This window comes from Lolium rigidum, chromosome 1, assembly GCF_022539505.1.
Source record: "Lolium rigidum isolate FL_2022 chromosome 1, APGP_CSIRO_Lrig_0.1, whole genome shotgun sequence".
Lineage (NCBI taxonomy): Eukaryota > Viridiplantae > Streptophyta > Magnoliopsida > Poales > Poaceae > Lolium > Lolium rigidum.
The window spans coordinates 160,879,925-160,900,725 of record NC_061508.1 but is presented as its reverse complement, the minus strand read 5'-3'; the positions used below and the strand labels follow the sequence as shown (position 1 = coordinate 160,900,725).

Below are 20,801 nucleotides of genomic sequence, written 5' to 3'. Positions count from 1 at the left end.
AGCACGCGATGACACGGAGATGATTCCCGTAGTTCCCTTCCTTTGCAAGAAGGTACGTCTACGTTTGGAGGAGTGTGGTTGCTATGAAAGCCAAACCAACAACCATGAAGGCTTCACTCAGATCTCCTGTGAGCAACGCCACAAAGGCCTAGCCCACTTCCACTAAGGGATTTCCTCGAGGCGGAAACCGGGCCTTTACAAGGGTCTTGGGGCACACATCCACAACTGAATTGGAGGCTCCCAAATCTGTAACAATACAACAATCAACAACAACACATCAACACAAATCAACTAGGGAACCAAATAGGAACACTAGCATGAGATCCATCAAACAAATGAGGGGGAAATGAAAAACGCTTCAGTGAGGATGTAGATCGGTGGCTTCTCCTTCGAATCTCCAAAGATCAAGAGATTTGGTTGGGGGAGGAAGGAGATCTTGCAAATCTTGTGTTTCTTGAGGTGGCTCTAATGGAGGTGAAGCTTGGCGATTTCTTGTGCAATGATTGAGCAAAGGGGGAAGGAAGAAGAAGAGGGGTATAAATACCCTCCCCAAAATCCAGCCGTTGAGCTTTCGGGGGGGGCGGATAATCCGGCCTAAGTTAGGGCCGGATAATCCCCCCCCGGATAATCCGGCCTCCTGGTACAAAACCAGGACAATGTCCGGGCAATTGTCCGGCCCCTATCCAGACACGCTTTTCTTCAGGTCCTTAGCCGTTTTCGAGGGGCCCGGATATTCCTGAAATATCCGGCCCGGATAATCCGGCCCTGGGACAAAACCAGGACAATATCCGGGCAATTGTACGGCCCCTATACTGAGCTGCATTTCTTCAAGTACTTAGCCGAAATTCTGGGGGCCGGATATTTTGGGAATATCCGGCCTGGTGAGCTTTTTGCTGATACTTTTTGACAGCACTGACCACATCCAACACACATACAAATGTATCTATATAATCCCTGTACCACTTAAACAAACATTAGTGTATCACATACATTGACATCAAACACTCAAAACATAATATGAGAGATGTTCTTTCAATCTCCCCATTTTGGTGTTTGATGACAATATACGGATTTGCAAGAGAATTACTATAGAGACAAGCATGATGGCAAAACATAGAGGCACTCCACCTACATGTGTGCATATAAGTAATTTGCATTTGAATACAAATACACAACACATAGGAGCGAGGTGCCTCAACACAAGAGGTATCCATCATGAGCTCTCACAAGAGACATAAACATATATGAAGTTGAGATAGGATGCTAGAAATCATACCCATGTGTAGATATATGATACGGAGATATAGAATCACACATAATATAATAGCCTTGATCTCAACATATAGAAATCCGAAAACCATAACAATGTCTCACACCACATAGCACATAGTTTTAAACGGAACACAACCAAAGCAAATAGTTCAAATAAGAGGGAACACAAGCAATAAAGGAATGATAAACGCATATGCTTGTGCCCAAACCATGCAAATCCCCGAGAGAGTTCCTAATAGAACGCTTCTCCCCCTTTGGCATCGAGACGCCAAAAAGCGGACAAGCGCGATGCTACACGCCCCATGGGGATCACTCGGAGGCATCTTCATCATCGGACTCGTGCGCCTCTTCTTCTTCTTCTTCTTCTTCTTCTTCTTCATCCTCATCAGTGTCTGGGGCATCCGGAGAGCGGCGAGTGAGGCTGGACCTTTGAATGCAATCATCAAGGTCACTCCACGGAACCTGGTGCGTAATGCCACCCACCGTAACCCGGGTGAACCGGAGGCCGAGGAGGGGGTCCTTGCTCACCACCGAGCTTGTGCGTAATAACCGCCCGAGTATGCTTAATCTCGAACACTCTCGGCTGGCCGCATAGTTCTCCTTATGGATCTCAATGTTCATGCAAAGGACGTAACGCTGAAACCAACTGAGCCTGTTCACTTGTTTCTTCATAGCAGGGAGGTCAGGATGGCGAGCAGGAGCAAATCCACTAGAACGAGCATCACCCATGAAGGAGTCGGGTGGAGGTACAGTAGAGGAAACTGGCTTAAGCTTGTAGGCCTTTTTGACAGAGTGCTTCACCAAAAGATACCCACTCAAGTCTTCACCACTCACGCCCGCAGTGTTGTTGATGAGGAGCTGGATATATGGTGCGTAAGGTATAGTAGTCCGGGAGACCATGGCATCACGAATCTCATGGAAGATGTAGTCCATGATATCAATAGTGTAGTTGCGTTCCTCATTCTCATCACGAGCACATCGAAAGCTGAGGTACATGAGATCCACAAGAGTTCCCCGGATTGCATCATTGTTACCACCACTAGGAGCAATGGTGGACCGAAAGAACCTGAGTAACTGACCATAGATGGTAAGCAGCCCCTTGGACTCTCCCACTTTTCCAGCAGATGTGTAGAGATCAAACAGTGCATTCTTATCTGCCCTCTGAGGTCCATGGAGACGACGACCTCCTTCGCGGAGAACTCCAAGAATACCAGCAGAAACGGCGCAAGGTGGCCATACGAGTGAGTGGAGCCGGACATCCATTCCATAGTGCGGTCCTCATCTTTCTTGATGGCCAAGGTAGCAAAGAACTCGCTTCACCAACTCTGGACTATAGTCACATTTAATCTTCATGAGATCCTGCAAGCCCGTCTTACCAGTCACCCAGATGGCATCCTCAAAATGATTGTTGACTGCCAGAAGATCCACATCGATAACTTGCATGGGGCGAACTTTCTTCATGGGCTCATAGATATCTTTATAGATGAACTCCTGCTCCATGCACCAGTATTTTCTGCCCTCTGTCTCTTCATCCCTTGGGAGGTCTTCATACCAGTTCTTCATACGGATTGCTGCATAAGAGACAATGTCCATAGTCTTGTAGTTTTCCCTGGAAGCCTTGTTCTTGTGCCTAGATGAGGTTGACTTGCGAGGAGCGTTGGAGGCGAACTCATCACTTGAGCGGTCAGCCCTTGGGCGTCTCCGAGCACCCCGAGAAGTACGACCTGTGAATAGCAAAGATGGATAGCAAAGAGAAGGTAATGCTCATAAGTCATGTATGATATAGTAATGTACTCTAGACACATACTATAAGTCGGTACAAGTCTAGACATGATAGATTAAAACAGAACCGCAACGGCGATGAAGCTCCAGGCCGGATAATCCGGTGTCCCCTGGGGGCGGATAATCCGGCCAGACCGGATAATCCGGTCTGTGCGGGGGCCGGATAATCCGGCCCTGCGAATCTTGCGGCTTCTTCCAATCAAAACTTGTCTATGACCAGATCGGCCTCATAGCATGCAAGAGGAGTATACTACAAACGATTTGGAACAACTAGACACCAAATCCACCAAGAAAATAGCACATATAAATCACAACACCTAGGGTTAGGGATTGTGAGTCATACCCGCATCCATTGCGAAAGCCGCTTGGAGGAGAAGGTAGCTAGGGAGGAGGAGCACCCGATCCACCCAAAAACTCCGGGAGGGAGTGGACGGGGCGGCTCCGGCGAGGAGGAGGGGCTCCGGCGACCTTGAGAGGAGAGAGAGGAGAGAGAGGCGCGGTGTGAACCGTTTGCCCCCCGCGGCCTCGTCCTCAGCCCTTTCAGGGTCAGCCCAGGCCAGATAATCCGGCCCTAAGTAAGGGCGGATAATCCGGCCGGGCCGGATTTTCCGGGGCGCCACAGGGCCGGATTATCCGGTTCTCGGAAATTCCGTAACACCGGAAATCCTGCCTATCTTTTGTTGGTTATTTGCATAGACCCATATGTGATGCAATAATGTATCACGTCACATATAAGAAGCACATTTACCAATAAGATTGGGCGACCTAGATCATCCGACCGAAAATCCTCAAACTCCAAGTTTTTACCAAGACATGACAAATGAGCAAGATGGAAGTGGGTTATAGGAGAGTGTAGGCTTAGGTTTAGAGGATTCAAACTGTAAATGGTACATGATCACTCAAGTTTGCAAGATATGAGCAAATAAGGCCAAACTAGAGTGATTTCCCATAAGAACAAGGAGTTGTCAAATAAAAGGCGATAAGATCCAAATAACTCCAACTCTTCACAAAGAAGAGTGTGGTGGCCTAGGCCACCATATATGAGTGTTGTGGCATGGCACCGCGAAGATATATCTTGGGTCCAAGCCACTACTCATCATTTAAGCTCACATATCAACATATGATATAAAGAGAATGATTTCTTAATGTTGGCATTATGGGGGAGGGATAGCTCAATAATTTAAACCGCACTCCCCCTATTTCCATGCCCACATCTAAACCAAATAAAGTTTTGAGACAAAAGTGTGTTTGCAAGATGGTCAAGCTATACTCCTTGAATCAATGATATTTAGCTCATTCCTCAAATAAGTGAACCTTGCTTCATCAAGAGGCTTCGTGAATATATCGGCAAGTTGATCTTTGGTTGGAACATAGATAAGCTCAATATCACCACGGGCAACATGATCCCTAATGAAATGATTCCGGATCTCAATATGCTTCGTTCTTGAATGTTGCACCGGATTATAGGCAATCTTGATGGCACTTTCATTGTCACATAATAGAGGCACTTTGTCGCAAATGACACCGTATTCCTTTAAAGTTTGGCTCATCCATAACAATTGAGTGCATCCACTTGCGGCGGCAACATATTCGGCTTCGGCGGTGGAGAGAGATATACAATTTTGCTTCTTAGAAGACCAACACACCAAGGACCTACCAAGGAATTGGCAAGCCCCGGAAGTTGATTTCCTATCATCCTTGTCACCCGCCCAATCCGCATCGGTATAACCATTGAGAATAAAACTTGAGCCTTTGGGGTACCAAATACCATATCTTGGGGTATCAACCAAATATCGAAAGATTCTTTTGAGAGCCATCATGTGGCTCTCCTTAGGAGAAGCTTGATACCTTGCACACACACCAACACTCAACACTATGTCCGGTCTAGATGCACAAAGGTAAAGCAAGGATCCAATCAGTGCGATATACCTTTTGATCCACCTCTTTACCATTGGGATCTAGTGCAAGATGACATTTGGTGACCATAGGAGTGGCCACACCCTTCATCTCGGTCATCTTGAACCTCTTGAGCATGTCTTGGAGATATTTTGCTTGATTGATGAAGGTTCGTTCCCTCAATTGCTTGATCTCAAAACCAAGGAAGAACTTCATCTCTCCCATCATAGACATCTCAAACATATCAGTCATAAGCTTTGAGAATTCATCATTGAAAGCTTTGTTAGTCGAGCCAAATATAATATCATCAACATATAATTGGCAAACGAAAAGCTCCCCATTGACCCTCTTAGTAAAAAGAGTGGGGTCGATTAGCCCAACATCAAACCCACGGCCTACCAACAATTCCTTAAGGTGCTCGTACCAAGCTCTAGGAGCTTGTTTGAGACCATAAAGTGCTTTATCAAGCTTGTAGACATGGTTAGGAAAGTTGAGATCCTCGAACCCCGGGGTTGCTTAACATAAACCTCTTCATGCAAAGGACCATTAAGAAATGCACTTTTCACATCCATTTGTTGTAACTTAAAGTTATGATGCGAAGCATAAGCAAGAAGGATACGGATGGACTCAAGGCGAGCCACGGGAGCATAGGTTTCTCCAAAGTCAATTCCCTCAACTTGAGAGAACCCTTGAGCCACCAATCTTGCCTTGTTCCTCACAACATTTCCAAACTCATCTTGCTTGTTCTTGAAAAGCCATTTAGTGCCTATAACATTGTGGCACTCCTTTGGCTTCTTTACTAAGGTCCACACTTTTTTGCGCTTGAAGTTGTTGAGTTCTTCATGCATAGCTTCCAACCAATCCAAATCTTCAAGGGCTTCAAATACTTTCTTGGGTTCCACTAAGGAGATATAAGCATGATGATGGCTAAAGTTAGCCAATTGCCTTCTTGTGGAAACCTTTGTCCTTACATCACCAAGAACATTGTCATGAGTGTGTCCACGAAGTTCGAGGTTCCTATCTCTTCTTGCTAGACGACGGGGCTCGATCTCCTCCTTGGTCTTTCTTGGCCTTGGAGTTGTCACTTGATCAACTTGATCATTTGGGTCCCCATCTTGACCTTCAACTTGAGCTTCCTCAATTGCTTGGGGTTGCTCATTCTCATGTGCTTGATCTTGAACAATATTCGGAGAAGGGCAAGAGTTGATTGGATCCTCATTGGAGCCATCATGAATGCTTGGTTGATCTTGACCTTGATCTTGTCCTTGATATTGCACACAAGAGGGAGAGTCTTGTTCTTGTTCTTGGGTTGGTGCATCATTTGCTTCACTAGGTAGGGTTTGTTGATGTTGAGAAGATGAGGGCTCCACCGTGGTCACTACAACAAAACCCCTCCTACAGCAACGCAATTATCTGTATCTAAATGTTAATTTAGGCGTTGCTAGGGCATATACCAACGATAAAAATGTGTTGCGTTTTTGGGTGTTGCAAGGGTATAAGGCAACGCATATAGGTCCGTTGGTAACCAATTGGACAAGCGTTGCAAAGTAGCTACGGTGTACGAACAACAATTATACGTGTTGCTAGAGAAATCTCACACATATGCGAATTTTGGTATATTGAAAATATTATTTCCTGGCTTAGATAGTTTGCTCACTCTAAACGGTGGTAGGTTTCTTTTTCTCGCAAGGGAACACAACTTATATAAGACATAGAAAACACATGAAGGTATTGCATGACAAATAATTAAATATTTATTATTGAAACCACCATCTCATACATAGAATTTTCCTGAAAACTAGAAACTTTACAATCTTGCATCAAAATATGACATTCTACCAAGTCCACTATATTGTTTCTAATATTTCCCAAGAATGTTAAGAGCTGATATCCAAATATAGTATTGCTGACATATGGGACCTTGTATGGCACCTGCACATGCACCTGCAAATACAAATTTTAGTTTTCAGTATAAAAAGCGGCAAAAAACAGTGTTGCGTGTAGTAAATTCTACTAAGTAGTTGCTTAAATAAATTTAGCTAAGCTCACCTTGGATGGATGACAAAGTTAAGTCAGCATGCAAGATCGTTTGTGCTACCCTTTGCAATTGAAATAGCTCCAGACACGCACGTCACAGTGGCTACCACATAGATGGAAATACAGGATGAAATCTGGTTAAGAAATAGCAACCATTGTATCTAAATGAACCCATCTAACAGAAAACAAAATATATTTTTTAACTGATCGACAGAGCATACATAATTTGGGATCTCGCCAGAAAGTCCTACCTTTTTTCTGTGCAGTATTCGGGGTAAACATACAAGCATCTTTGCATGGCCACAAGCCCCTCACAGATGACCTTAGTATCTTTGCCTCCTTCCTGTAAGAGAAGGGAGTACTTGGGAATTAACTAAATCTATTAAAACAATGAATTTAAAAACATGTTTTCAATTTGATGATAATTTATATCCATCATAGACTGCAGAGACTTTGAACAACAAGGACAGGCAAGTTATCGCCTAAATCATGCAGTGCCTTAAACTGACAGCCGTACCTCCTACTGGCTACTGTATAATATTACCTTAACCATCAGAACACACTGCTTATTGAATGATCTCACGTTGCAAGGAACGAGAACGTGTGGCCTGCAATACTTGTTTGGTTCGCCGTTGACAGCATGAGACATAACATGGGGATATCGCTGCGGCAACAATAACGATTACAACCTGAAATTTTTCACCCAAGACAAATTCTTGGCACTAATATCAGAGACCCTCCCAGCTCTCACGTGAATGAGTAACTCACCTGCAGTAACGGGAATAGAAATCCTGAACCACTTCACCTCCACGTCGTCCCCATAATCAGCTGCCACCATCGCAGAATTGTGTGCATCGAGATTCATCCCATCACGGAATTGTCCTACTGAGATTAATCCACACGACACACGAGAGACTGATCTGGGCGATTGCGTCCCCATCCCGTGGAGAGCCCGCACCGCGGCAATAGGAGACCGGACAAGGTTCTCCGCCAACAGGACTTCCATGCTGCAATCCGGCTACCACGGATCACCGGCCAGGGAGGCATCGTGAATGGCCGTGAGGTGCCCAAGAGAATTAGAGGGAGGCGGCTAGGTTTCGGGAGGGGAGGAGGAAACTGCAAGGTTGCGGTCATGCGTTAATCCTGGGTTCGTGGTCGGTGGGTTAGAGAACTTATTGATCGTGCTAAGTGGGCTGGGCTTTTAGGTTTTGTTTTCCACGGTTGCAATCCCTAAGGTGGTCAACACATACATCTGTATCTACGATAGAATTTTACAACGAATATTTGAAGAGTTGCCAAGTATGCGTTGCTTTAGAGGGGTTATTTTTGTAGTGGGTAGAGCATAGTTCTTCCCGAGACGCCACACCGTGTCCCTCAATGGAGCGGAAAAATCCCACACCCATTCTTACTATGGCATCTTGAGGTATTTTATCACCTGCACAAACATCAACTTGCCCCACTTGGGAGCCATCATTTTCTTCGAACTTCACACTACAAGATTCAATGATAATCCCGGAGGATACATCAAATATTCTATAAGTGTGAGATTCGGCACCGTAACCAACAAATATACCCTCCAAAGCTTTAGGAGCAAATTTAGACAAACGAACTCCTTTGATTTTGTAGAAAAACTTACACCCGAACACCTTGAAGTATGAGATATTAGGCTTGTTCCCGGTGAGTATTTCATATGGAGTCTTGTTCAAGCCCTTGCGGAGATAGAGCCGGTTAGAGGAGTGGCAAGCGGTGGAGATGGCTTCCGCCCAAAAGTTATAGCGGGATTTATACTCCGCCATCATAGATCTTGCCATATCCATAAGAGTCCGGTTCTTCCTCTCCGCAACACCATTTTGTTGAGGGGTGTAAGCAGCGGAATATTGATGTCGAATCCCCTCATCACTAAGAAAATCATTGAGTGTATAGTTCTTGAACTCGGAGCCGTTGTCACTTCTTATTGCCATAATGAGGAGGTTGTGTTGGCGTTGCACCTCGGTAGCAAAGTCAATGAATATTTGTTGAGTCTCATCCTTCGTCTTGAGAAAGTAGACCCAAGTGTATCTTGAATAGGCATCAACAATCACCAAGCAATGTTTCTTCGCACCAAGACTTGCATGAGTAACGGGACCAAAGAGATCCACATGAAGGAGCTCCAAGATCCTCTTGGAAGAGATGATAGTCTTGCTTGGATGCGGAGAGTCATGCATTTTGCCTTCAACACAAGCCCTACAAACACGATCTTTGGCAAAAGACACATTTTCCATTAGTCCCACAATATGGTTCCCCTTGTGAAGACTTTGCAAAGTTCTCATGTTGACATGGGCTAGGCGGCGATGCCACAACCAACCCACGTCCGCCTTTCCGAATAGGCACATCGCACTTGTCGTGGTGGTCCCCGAAAAGTCCACCACATACAAGTTGTGTTCGCGATACCCAACGAAAGCGACTTTTAGAGTCTTGCTCCACAAGAGGACCACAATATCATTATCAATAAAGACGGCGAAACCCATCTTGCCAAGGGCGGAAACGGAAAGCAAATTATAACCAAGGGTTTTGACAAGCATGACATCCACAGGAGTAATGTTGTGTGCAACCACAACCTTGCCAAAACCCAATACCTCGGATGTAGAATTATCGCCAAAGGAGACGGTGATATCATTAATGTTAGGCCTCAACTCCTTAACGAGGTTCTTGCCGCCGGTCATATGACTTGTACATCCACTATCAAGTACCCATTTTGAACCTCCGGCGGCATAGTCCTACATGAGATCAATTCTTGGATTTAGGTACCCATTTCTCAATGGGTCCTCTTTTGTTAGCAACAAGGGTCTTTGGGACCAAAATAGACCAAGCAACATAACCATCATATGGGCCAACATATTTAGCATAAACATCACCATAATAATCTTTAAGTAAAACATAGTGAGGGTTAGCAATTCCCGCATCATCATTATTAATGGTTTTTCCCTTGGAGGCTTCACTATTAGTGACGGCTTTCTTCTTCTCTTGTGCGGGCTTGGCCTTTTGCTTGTTTGCCTTCTTTGCCTTGGAATTATAACCAAGGCCCTCCTTCCCATTGTTTGATCTTTGCTTACTCAAAAGATCATCCAAAGAAAGTTTACTTTGGGGAGAGGAGGCCTTAGCAAGTTCATCCTTCAACCTAGCATTTTCCTCAACAATATTTTCATGATCACATAGAGGAGTAGAGGTGCTAGGTATGTCATATGAAGCGAGCCTAATTTGAAGTTGCTCATAAGACTTGGAGAGGAGAGAGTATTCACTCTTCAAGGCTTTATGTGCCTTGTCTAGATCATCTAGATCTCTCACAAGTTTCTCATGATCAACACCAAATTTGGCCTTTTCCTTTGTAAGTACTTTAGTCTTAGCTCTAGCAAGATCTCTAGCTTTAGTGAGCTTGTTAACTTTATCTTGGGGATCTCCAAGATTTTCTAACCTCTCTTCAAGAGAGGCTATGGTTTCTTGGCTTTCCTCAAGGGAATTTCTAAGAGCATGTAGTTCAAGAGCATCTTCTCTTTCTAATTGGCATTTTTTCTCAAGAGTAACATTTAGTTGAGCCATACGAACCATGAGATTTGAAACATGCTTTTTAGTATTACCTTGAAGGTTAAGAATGAAATCATCAAACTCTAGCATTTCTTGTTTCACTTTTAGACTAGCAAGATCAACCCCTAGATCACTTGAAATGATAGGCATAGAGGGGTTGGGGGATGATACCTCGGAGGATTTATCCATGAGGCAACTTTCTTCCTCCACATGAATGACCTCATTGGGGGATTCACTTGGTGATGAAGAGTTAATGGAGAGGGAGGCAAGTGCAACCAATCCATTAGAGGTTGCATCTTCTTCATCATCAACATCATCATCTCCGGAGGTATATTCTTCATGAGTTGATAGCACAATAGATGTGTCCAAGGAGGACCTTGCCATGAAGCAATGTGCATTCTTGATATGAGGATTCTCATTGGGAGATTCAAAGATAGATGAAGAGGAAATGTTGGTGGTGACGATGGCGGCCAATTCCTTTGAGCTTTCTTCATCTTCATCACCACTAGAGCTTCCAACTTCATCGGAAGAATATTCTTCCCTAGTCACTAGCACAATTTTTGAGGGCCTCTTGCCCTTCTTGGTCTTGTTGTTGTAGAACTTCTTCTTGGGGGCTTTTGAATATTTGTCCTTTGAATCTTTGCTCTTGTCCTTGGGAATGAGCCTTCCACCATGAGTTTCCCTATTCTCATAGGGGCACTCGGCAATGAAATGGCGCTTGTCATTACAATTATAGCAAGATCTTGTCCTTGGGCCCGAATTTGTGGACCCCCTTGAGTTGTTTCTCTTGATGTTGTCTTTCTTGGCCTTGGATGGGTCAACCCAAAAAGGGTTGGCATGGAATGCCATGTGGTCATGGTAGTGGTGTTCCAAGTCTTCCGGATAGGACATACTCCAAGATGCCCTATAAGATTCTTGAGGGAACACTTCTTCAACGGAGTTGACCGCCAAGGCAAGGTTGGACCCTTTTGTCATCCCAAGAGCACGATTGCGAGAATCATGAGAATTTTCTTCAAGCAACTTGAGAGCTTGCATCTCGTGCACGACTTGTTGAGAGGTGAGAGAGGAATAGCATTCCCTCCCGACAAGAGTCTTGACATCAATGGGTACAAATGGCATCATGCATTCAATGTACTTCTCCTTGATCCAAGAGTCATTGATGTGGGTGGCACCAATAAGCCGGAAGGCATCGGCAACGGTGAGAAGTCTTCCGTACATGACTTCATGATCTTCATCCGGTAGCCTCAAGAAACCTTCGGCTTTGTTCTTAAGAGCATTGTACTTGTTCCTCCTCGTGCTCTCACTTCCAATGCAACTAGCGGACAAACCGTCCCAAGCTTCCTTGGCGGTGGTGTAGTTCCGAACACGATGCAATTCCTTTGTCCCCACACTAGTTTGAATCATGTGCAAGGCGGTGTTGTTGAGTTGACTATCAACCGCTTCTCTTCTAGTCAACTTGTCGGGGTTGTAAGGCTTGAAGCCTTCCAAGATGATTCTCCAAAGTTCATTGGAGGCACTGCAAACATGAGAGCGAAACTCAAATTGCCAAGTATCGTAATTCTCAATGGAAAACTTAGGTGGGTCGCCCCGAATGTTCATATGGGGATGGGGAACCGGTATATCGGGAGATAGAAAAGGTGGAGCTACTCGATTGTAGCTCTCACCTCCACTAGTTGTCCTAGGAGATTTGATAGTGTTTAAGTTATCACCTTCCACGGGTTTGGTACAAGAGGGTAATTCCGAAGCATCTCCCTCTTCTAACGCACCCGTGTCCTTTACCTCTACAAAGGGGGCCTTGGGAGGGAACGGAGCCAAAAGCTCGGCAATCATCTTTTTCATGCTTTCCATTTGGGCTTCCATGGAGGACTTCAACGAATTGAAGTCTTCCATGGAGACCGTCTTGGCGGCCCCTTCCGAGGACTCCTCGTTCGGCATACTCTTAGGTGGTTAAGCCCGAAATAAGAGCCGAGGCTCTGATACCAATTGAAAGGATCGTATGCCGCACCTAGGGGGGGGGGTGAATAGGTGCTAACCAATTTTTAGTTCTTTTTCAATTTAGGCTTGACACAAAAGTAAATTCTCTAGATATGCAACTAAGTGAATTTACCTATATGACAAGATAAGCAACTAAGCAAGATATAGCTACACAATATAAGAGATAGAATAGGATAGAGGTAACCGAGAGTGGAGCACGCGATGACACGGAGATGATTCCCGTAGTTCCCTTCCTTTGCAAGAAGGTACGTCTACGTTTGGAGGAGTGTGATTGCTACGAAAGCCAAACCAACAGCCACGAAGGCTTCACTCAGATCTCCTGTGAGCAACGCCACAAAGGCCTAGCCCACTTCCACTAAGGGATTTCCTCGAGGCGGAAACCGGGCCTTTACAAGGGTCTTGGGGCACACATCCACAACTGAATTGGAGGTTCCCAAATCTGTAATAATACAACAATCAACAACAACACATCAACACAAATCAACTAGGGAACCAAATAGGAACACTAGCATGAGATCCCTCAAACAAATGAGGGGGAAATGAAAAACGCTTCGGTGAGGATGTAGATCGGTGGCTTCTCCTTCGAATCTCCAAAGATCAAGAGATTTGGTTGGGGAGGAAGGAGATCTTGCAAATCTTGTGTTTCTTGAGGTGGCTCTAATGGAGGTGAAGCTTGGCAGATTTCGTGTGCAATGATTGAGCAAAGGGGGAAGGAAGAAGAAGAGGGGTATAAATACCCCTCCCCAAAATCCAGCCGTTGAGCCTTCCGGGGGGGCGGATAATCCGGCCTAAGTTAGGGCCGGATAATCCGCCCCCCGGATAATCCGGCCTCCTGGTACAAAACCAGGACAATGTCCGGGCAATTGTCCGGCCCCTATCCAGACACGCTTTTCTTCAGGTCCTTAGCCGTTTTCGAGGGGGCCGGATATTCCTGAAATATCCGGCCCGGATAATCCGGCCCTGGGACAAAACCGGGACAATATCCGGGCAATTGTCCGGCCCCTATACTGAGCTGCATTTCCTCAAGTCCTTAGCCGAAATTCTGGGGGCCGGATATTTTGGGAATATCCGGCCCGGTTTATCCAGCCTGGTGAGCTTTTTGCTGATACTTTTTGACAACACTGACCACATCCAACACACATACAAATGTATCTATATAATCCCTGTACCACTTAAACAAACATTAGTGTATCACATACATTGACATCAAACACTCAAAACATAATATGAGAGATGTTCTTTCAGCTTACCCAAACCATCGTCCTCATCATGTCCACGACCATTGCGGCCAAGCGGAGCCCAACCACGAGGGCGATCACCATGACCAGGTAATTCATCATCGTCTTCATGTTGTTGTTGTTGCTGTCGATTTGTAAGGTTCTCAACAGACATTTGCAAAGTTCGAAGAGTGCGTTGAATATCCGTCATTTGATCTTGCATTGTAGTGACGGTCTCATTAGTAGCATCCAGCTTTTGGGAGATCTCTTGGACCGTCCCTTTAAGCTCATCATCCTGAGCGCGGAATTCACGTCGCATCTCATTACGAAGAGCCTCAAACTCCCTCCATGTGATGATATCTGCAGAATCCTTGTTTTCCTGGTTCACAAGCTTATGATCACTAGCAGACATGATTAGTAGGTTAGTGCACTAAATCAAAAATATATGGTGGTACTCTCACAACTCACTCAAAAACTGATAAGAAAAGGAGATTTTACCGTTCCAAAGTAAATTAGTGTTGCTTACCACTTGTAGTAACAACTAGTGCACAGATGTAGCGAAGCGAATATCAAGGGTATAAGAACAATCACACGACAAAGCACGATATATGTGGGCCTGTAGGTAGGCTACCTATTTGCACCAATAACAAGCTCTAGCGCTGACCGTAGACAACCAAAGATACTCACACAAGGCGATAAATGTGGCAATGCAACTATATGTAGGAAAGGTTGCAATGCACTCGAGAGACACTAGCAAAGCTCAACGAAACAGGCACAAGATTGCTCAACTACAGGTGCAGAAAAGTAAACTAGGCCTTCACTTGATCTTACTAGCACTTGACACTTTGTCTTTTTGGATTTTCTTTTTGTAACGCAGCTATGTGGCTCCTTTTGCTTCTTTTCTATTTTCTATTTTTTTATGACACAACTCCTTGATAACACGGCCAACAAAATATGCAAAGCACCAAAACCCTAATGAGCTGCCTGTCGAGCGGTAAAACTAGTCTCTTCTGGGGAAGTTCCTAGTCACTTATATCGAAAGGCTGTGTCTATGGTTGGGAACAAGCACACTGTATGCTATGTGGACTCGGAGTAACAAAAACTGAAAACTAGATGATAGCGGAGACTCAAACCCTAACAATACTAGATGGAAGAAAAAAAAATACGCAAAAACAACTATGAAAAGCAACTAAAACTTGAAATTAGTGCAATCTAAAGCTATGGAAAACCCTAACCCTAATATTTTTGGCTTTTTCTGGATAGGAAACACTCACAACTCAACTATGGGGTGGATTGTGGAAGGCTTACCGAGGAAACCCGAGAATCTGATACCAAGATGATAAGGGGTGGTCCGATCTTCTCAGTAAGCAACGGTGGTGATGATGATCACGGGGTGATTGCAGCGGAGGTAACTTGATGAAGTGGCTGATAACTTGTATGACGCAACGAGATCTCTCGATTGGTCCCTGTCGCCAATGCAACAGCTCTCAACCCTGCAAGATATTCGCAATTCCACACACTTGCGCACGTAGCCGCCGACCACGAAGCGGTAAGTTGCAACCGTCTAATTCCCAATGGAACAGCAGATCACACAAGACTTTTCAGATCTACACAATATCAAGCAATATGGTCTAGGAAATTCAATAGTTTTGCAGAGCAAACAACTAATAACTAGGGTTTATCTTAAACGTGGTCTAAAGCAACTTTGGGGGCGTCCTATGGACTTATATAGGCGTCCAGGACGACCTCATGTCGAAAAAGTACGAAAATAACCGACCCAGAATAGATCTGGTCGAGACAGACTCGGAGTCGGCCGGTCTGGCGGCCGGTCGACCGGGTCTGGGACCGGCCGGTCCGGTTCAAACCGGGCCTGGCGCCGGGTGGTGACCGGCGAGGCTCCCGGGCTTACCGGATAGTGCCCGGATGGCACAAGTGCCGCGGCCGGTTGAAACCGGCGGACCCGGCGCCGGATCCGGTCGGATCGGGCCTGGGACCAGATGGTCCGGCGGCATGGCCGGTCGGACCGGATCTGGCACCGGCCTGAACTTCGGCTTCCCCTCTCGCGCATGCCTCCTGCTCCTCCCTCGCGCGTCCATGGGATGTCTTCATGTCCAGCTCCATGTCCAGCTTCACGTTCATCTCCTGGTCCGGCTGCTCCTCTCCTCCTCGTGCGATGCTTGTTCCCTCCTCATACCTGATCATACATAAGTAATAGCACTTAGGCGGTATAAAGTTCTCATCAATCAAAGTATCGTTTAGGAACAAGTTCACCTGTTGCTTAAGTAGCTTCGCACGAGCTCGTGTCATTGGTCCAATCCTGACTTCATTGGACTTGAGCTTCACAGCAGGATCATCTTCTTGTAATGACGGAGGTAGTAGTGAGGTAGGGATGTCCTCATCACGTTGGCTTAGTTATACAGAACGAATCCTCAACAATTTGTTGGATTATTTCCTATACTACAGTTCCACATAATTTCTTGTAGGAGATTAAGGGAAAAAACATAAATGATGGAGAGAATTATTCTTAATAAGTGAGCAAATATTCCTACATATACTGTAGTTATAATGTGTATTGATCATTCATTGATTTTCTGGGATTTTAGAAACAACATAAAGTAGGGTTCCTTTGTAAGATTGGAATAAAAATGGTTTTCTTTAAATAAAAAGGATTGCTTAAGAAAGGGGTTTTCTTTAAATAGGAAAATAAACTATTTTCATAGGGTTTGGTATTGGGGAAGTTTGAAGTGACTCATCTACCAGGTCATCGCAAGTGTGAAAGAATAAAAAAGCATTAACTCTCAAGCTAAGCCAAAGTTTGAGAATTTAAAAGATATGGAAGAATTCCAAAGAAATCATATCAAGGCCAAATCCAAAGGTCTTCATTCGTTTTTTAAGCCATATCTTGAGGTGTTAGGGCATCTCCAATGCGGAGACCCAAACCCAAAAACGGACACTCCCAACGTCCGGTTTGGTCAAAACTGCACCCAACGGGGCAACCCATCTTAAAAACGGATACTCCCAGCGTTCCGGTTTGACCCAAAACTGACGCAAATATTGGAGCGATTTGGGTCGAGGCGGACACGAGCGCGCGTTCATCTGTGGTCGTTCTGTCCGGCCGGACACACGTTCTGGCCCATTTGACAGAGAGACAAAGACAACCCAGTAGACTCCGCATTATTTTCTCTCCTCTATCCTCCTTTCTCCCATGAAAATCCATGGTACAGCCGTCGGAGTTTGGCTCGCCTCATGGACTGCTGCCGTCGCCTACTCATGGAGGCACCCGTCGCCGCCGCCTCCTTTTTTTTCACACTTGCCGGAAGTCGGCGGAGGCGAAACAAGCTCCGCGGCCGCGGCGAGTTTGGAGCCGCACCGGTGGCGACGAACGGGGCAACGCGAGCACGGTGGGGGGGCGGCCACGGCCGGCCACATGCGGGGGCGGCGCTCGCCGCGACGGGCGCGGGCGTGGCCGGAGCTCGCCGCGACGGCCGCGTCGGCCACGGGCGGGGCGGGCACGAGCGGGGGCGGCGTCGGCGTCGGCATGGGGCAGCGCGCCCGCGGCGTCGTGCGCGAGGGGCCGGGCGGCCGTCCGAGGTCACCGGGCAGCTGGCGAGCCGCGTCTGGGCGAGTCGACGCACGCAGCTGCCGTGCCGGGGCGAGCAGTGGCGCGGCGGGGACGGAGCTCGCTGGGCCTTGGCGGGGCGGGGACGGACGCCGCCGGGTCGGGGCTGTACGGGGCTCGACGGGGCGGATAGCTGCCGTGCCGGGGCGAGCAGTGGCGCGGCGGGGCGGAGCTCGCCGGGCCATGGCGGGGCGGGGACGGACGCCGCCAGGGCGGGGATGGACGCCGCCGGGCCGGAGCTCACCTGGTTCTTGGCCAAGTAGTACTAGTGTGTGGCTGGAAGAGGAATAGTAATTTGGGTCTCACACTGCCTTGGGGAACAAAAAAAAACAACAACGGATATCCTTGTCCATCCGCGTCACCGGAGGTCGACCCAAACGACCAAAATCGGACAACCCAATGCGTCCGTTTGGGTCGTAGCGATTTTTTTTTTTTTTTGCAATGCTTAGCTAGAGTAAGAAAAGAGATGACTGAAACATGATGTGAAAAAGTGGCGAGAACCCTGAACATTGCAGCTGCTAGAACGGTGGAGCTTCCGGTGTTTGACGTTTGTCTCCAGGATTCGGAGGAGACGCACCACGTTGTCATGTGACCTTGTACCGGCCATAGCCAAACCCCACCACCACCTTCCCCTCCGTCCTCCAGCGGAGCAGAGCAGCGGTGGTGTAGCTCGCTCCCCACTCGCACACTCTCCTCGCTCGCCCCTTTTCGCTTCCAGTTTCTATATAACAAAAGCCGAAAATACCTTAACCCTTCCTCACTCCTCCCGGATCTAGCACCACCGCCGCGCCGCTGCTGCCCCTTTGCCGTATCCCGCCCCCCCTCCAAAACCCCGACCAGATCTTCCGCTCCCGCCACAGATGGCGGCTGGGTCGCCGCCCAGACCACTGCTGCTGCTCCTGCTGCTCGCCCTCCTCTGCTCCCACATTGCGCTCTGTTCCTCGGCCGCGCCGGCGGCGAAGCCCAAGCCCAAGCTCTCCGCCGGCCGCAAGGAGCTCGTGTCCTCCTCAGACGACGACGAAGGGGACGAGCCCGTCAAGGCGCCCAAGGCCACCGCGGCGAGCAAGATCAAGAAGAAGGTCTCCCCCGACGCCAAGAACCAGACCGCCAAGGCTGCTGTCAAAGCCAAGAAATCGGAGCCGACCTCGACAGCCAAGGTCACCAAGAAGACCACCACCAAAGCGGGCGCCGATGTGGCCACTGCCAAGCCAAAGGTCCCCAAGCTGGACAAGGCGGCCGCCGCCGCCAAGCTGGGCAAGGGCGCCACAGCCAAGCCGGACAAGGCGACCACCGCCAAGCCCAAGAGCACCGCCGATTCCACCAAGTCCGCAAAGACGGGCGCTGCCAAGGCGGTCAAGCCGGTGAAATCCGAGGGAGGCGCCTCGAAGCCGAAGAAGCCGTCCAATTCCACGGCGGATGCGGGTGCCAAGCCGGCGGCCAAATCGACCACCAAGAAGGCGAAGGTGGTCGCCGATGTGAAGGCGAACACAACAGCCGTGAGCAAGGAGGCGGCGGCGGGGGTGGAGGAGGACGTCGTGCTGGCGGAGGAGGCGGAGGGGACGGAGGACCTCATGTCCGAGATCCGGGGCCTTCCGACGCGGCTGCACGAGACGCTCATGCCGGACCTGGCGCGCCTCTCCTACACGTCCAAGGCGTACCTGTCGGCCGCCAACACGGGGATCGCCGGCAGCGTGCGGCCCATCCTGGGGGGCCGGTGGGCGGCGGCTGCGGCGTCCGCGGCGTCGGTGGCCCTGCTCCTGCTGCCGCTCTTCATGCTCACCGCGCTGGTGCGGCGCCTCGGCCCCTACCTGCCGCTCCTCCACCGCGCGCTGCTGCTCTCGCAGGCCTACCTCGCCATCTACTTCGCCACGCTCGCGCTCGCGGCCGCCGCCACGGGGCTCGAGCCGCTCCGCTTCTTCCACGCCGCCTCGCCCGCGGCGTACGCCTGGACGCAGGCCGCGCAGTCGCTCGGCTTCATGGGCTACCTGGTGCTCCAGATGGTGGACCTCGTCGCCATCTTCTCCGGGGCCGCCGCGCCGGAGGAGGACAGCGGCGCGGATGCCACCAAGGCGCTCGGACTGGCGCAGATGGTGGTGGGGCTGGCCGTCGGCCTTCACTACTACGCCGCCGTGTTCCACCGCGCCGCCGCCGGCGAGGCCCCGCGCGCCAACTGGCGAGTGTACGCGGTCTACGCCGCGTGCTTCGTCATCGTATGCGCGTGCGCGCGCGCCGAGAAGAGGAAGAAGGCCTACCTCCCCGGCAGCGACGGCGCCGACGAAGAGTGGAAGAAGAGCTGAGCCCATGGAAAACCTTCTTAGGGGCTTATGTGCAAACTTTACGATATAGGGAAAGCCGAAGGGCATATGGGTGTAACAAGGCTGCAAATTTAGCAAGGAGGGAAAATTGGAAGATTGATGAGAAGAGGAGGAAATGACTATTGAGTTTTACCACCCTATTCAGATTCATTTTCTCCTTTTTGAATTGGTTTGAGCACATACAAATAATTTTTAGTGCTCCGAAATTGCGGACGCCCTAGCATAAACAAAGAGAATAAACATTAAATTGATCTAATTACTTTACTAGTACTACCTCCCTCCATAGAAGGGTATGTCAAATTTAGATGTATCTAATAGATACTTCTAAATTTAAATAAATCTTCAACATCATTTTATGAACAGAGTAAGTACTAAATTATATAGGGCATAGTCTTGTTTTCCATTTGGAGGGATTTGCAACGAATTGTTGGAAGTTCTATAAGAAAAAATGGAGATACAAGATGAACATGGAGTTTTGGCTGATAGGTCTACGCACAACTATTATTAAAAAAATGTATTTTAAAAATATTCTACGATTTTTAAAAATAAAAAGAAATCTGGGTGTACATCCTGATATAGTGATATGGTATGGTATGTTCGGACACAAAATTTTGTGATAAAGAGGTATTTTTTGTGGATTGTGTAATAAAGAGGGAAAAATGTCTTGTGAGAACATACCATACCATATCACTATATCACAACTGGCGCGTGTACGCGGTCTACGCCGCGTGCTTCGTCATCATATGCGCTTGCCCGCGCGCCGAGAAGAGGAAGAAGGCCTACCTCGCCGGCAGCGATGGCGCCGACGAAGAGTGGAAGAAGAGCTGAGCCCATGGAAAACCTTCTTAGGGGCTTATGTGCAAACTTTACGATATAGGGAAAGCCGAAGGGCATATGGGTGTAAGAAGGCTGCAAATTTAGGAACGAGGGAAATTGGAAGATTGATGAGAAGAGGAGGAAATGGTATTGCGAAAGTTTTACGACCCTATTCTGATTGCCTTTCTCCTTTTTGAATAGGTGAGCACATACAAATAATTTTTAGTGCTCCGAAATTGCGGAGGCCCTAGTATAAACAGGGAGAAATAAACATTAAATTGGTCTAATTAC

The 20,801-nt window shown here is 47.8% G+C and overlaps 1 protein-coding gene across 1 annotated transcript; it reads left to right on the top strand.

Moving 5' to 3' along the window:
• The first annotated feature begins 18,040 nt into the window (after positions 1-18,040).
• LOC124682663 lies at positions 18,041-19,826 on the top strand. The gene has a single exon (XM_047217307.1). It carries the CDS (start codon positions 18,240-18,242, stop codon positions 19,674-19,676), a length of 1,437 nt encoding a protein of 478 aa, XP_047073263.1. The 5' UTR covers positions 18,041-18,239; the 3' UTR covers positions 19,677-19,826.
• Positions 19,827-20,801: the final 975 nt, after the last annotated feature.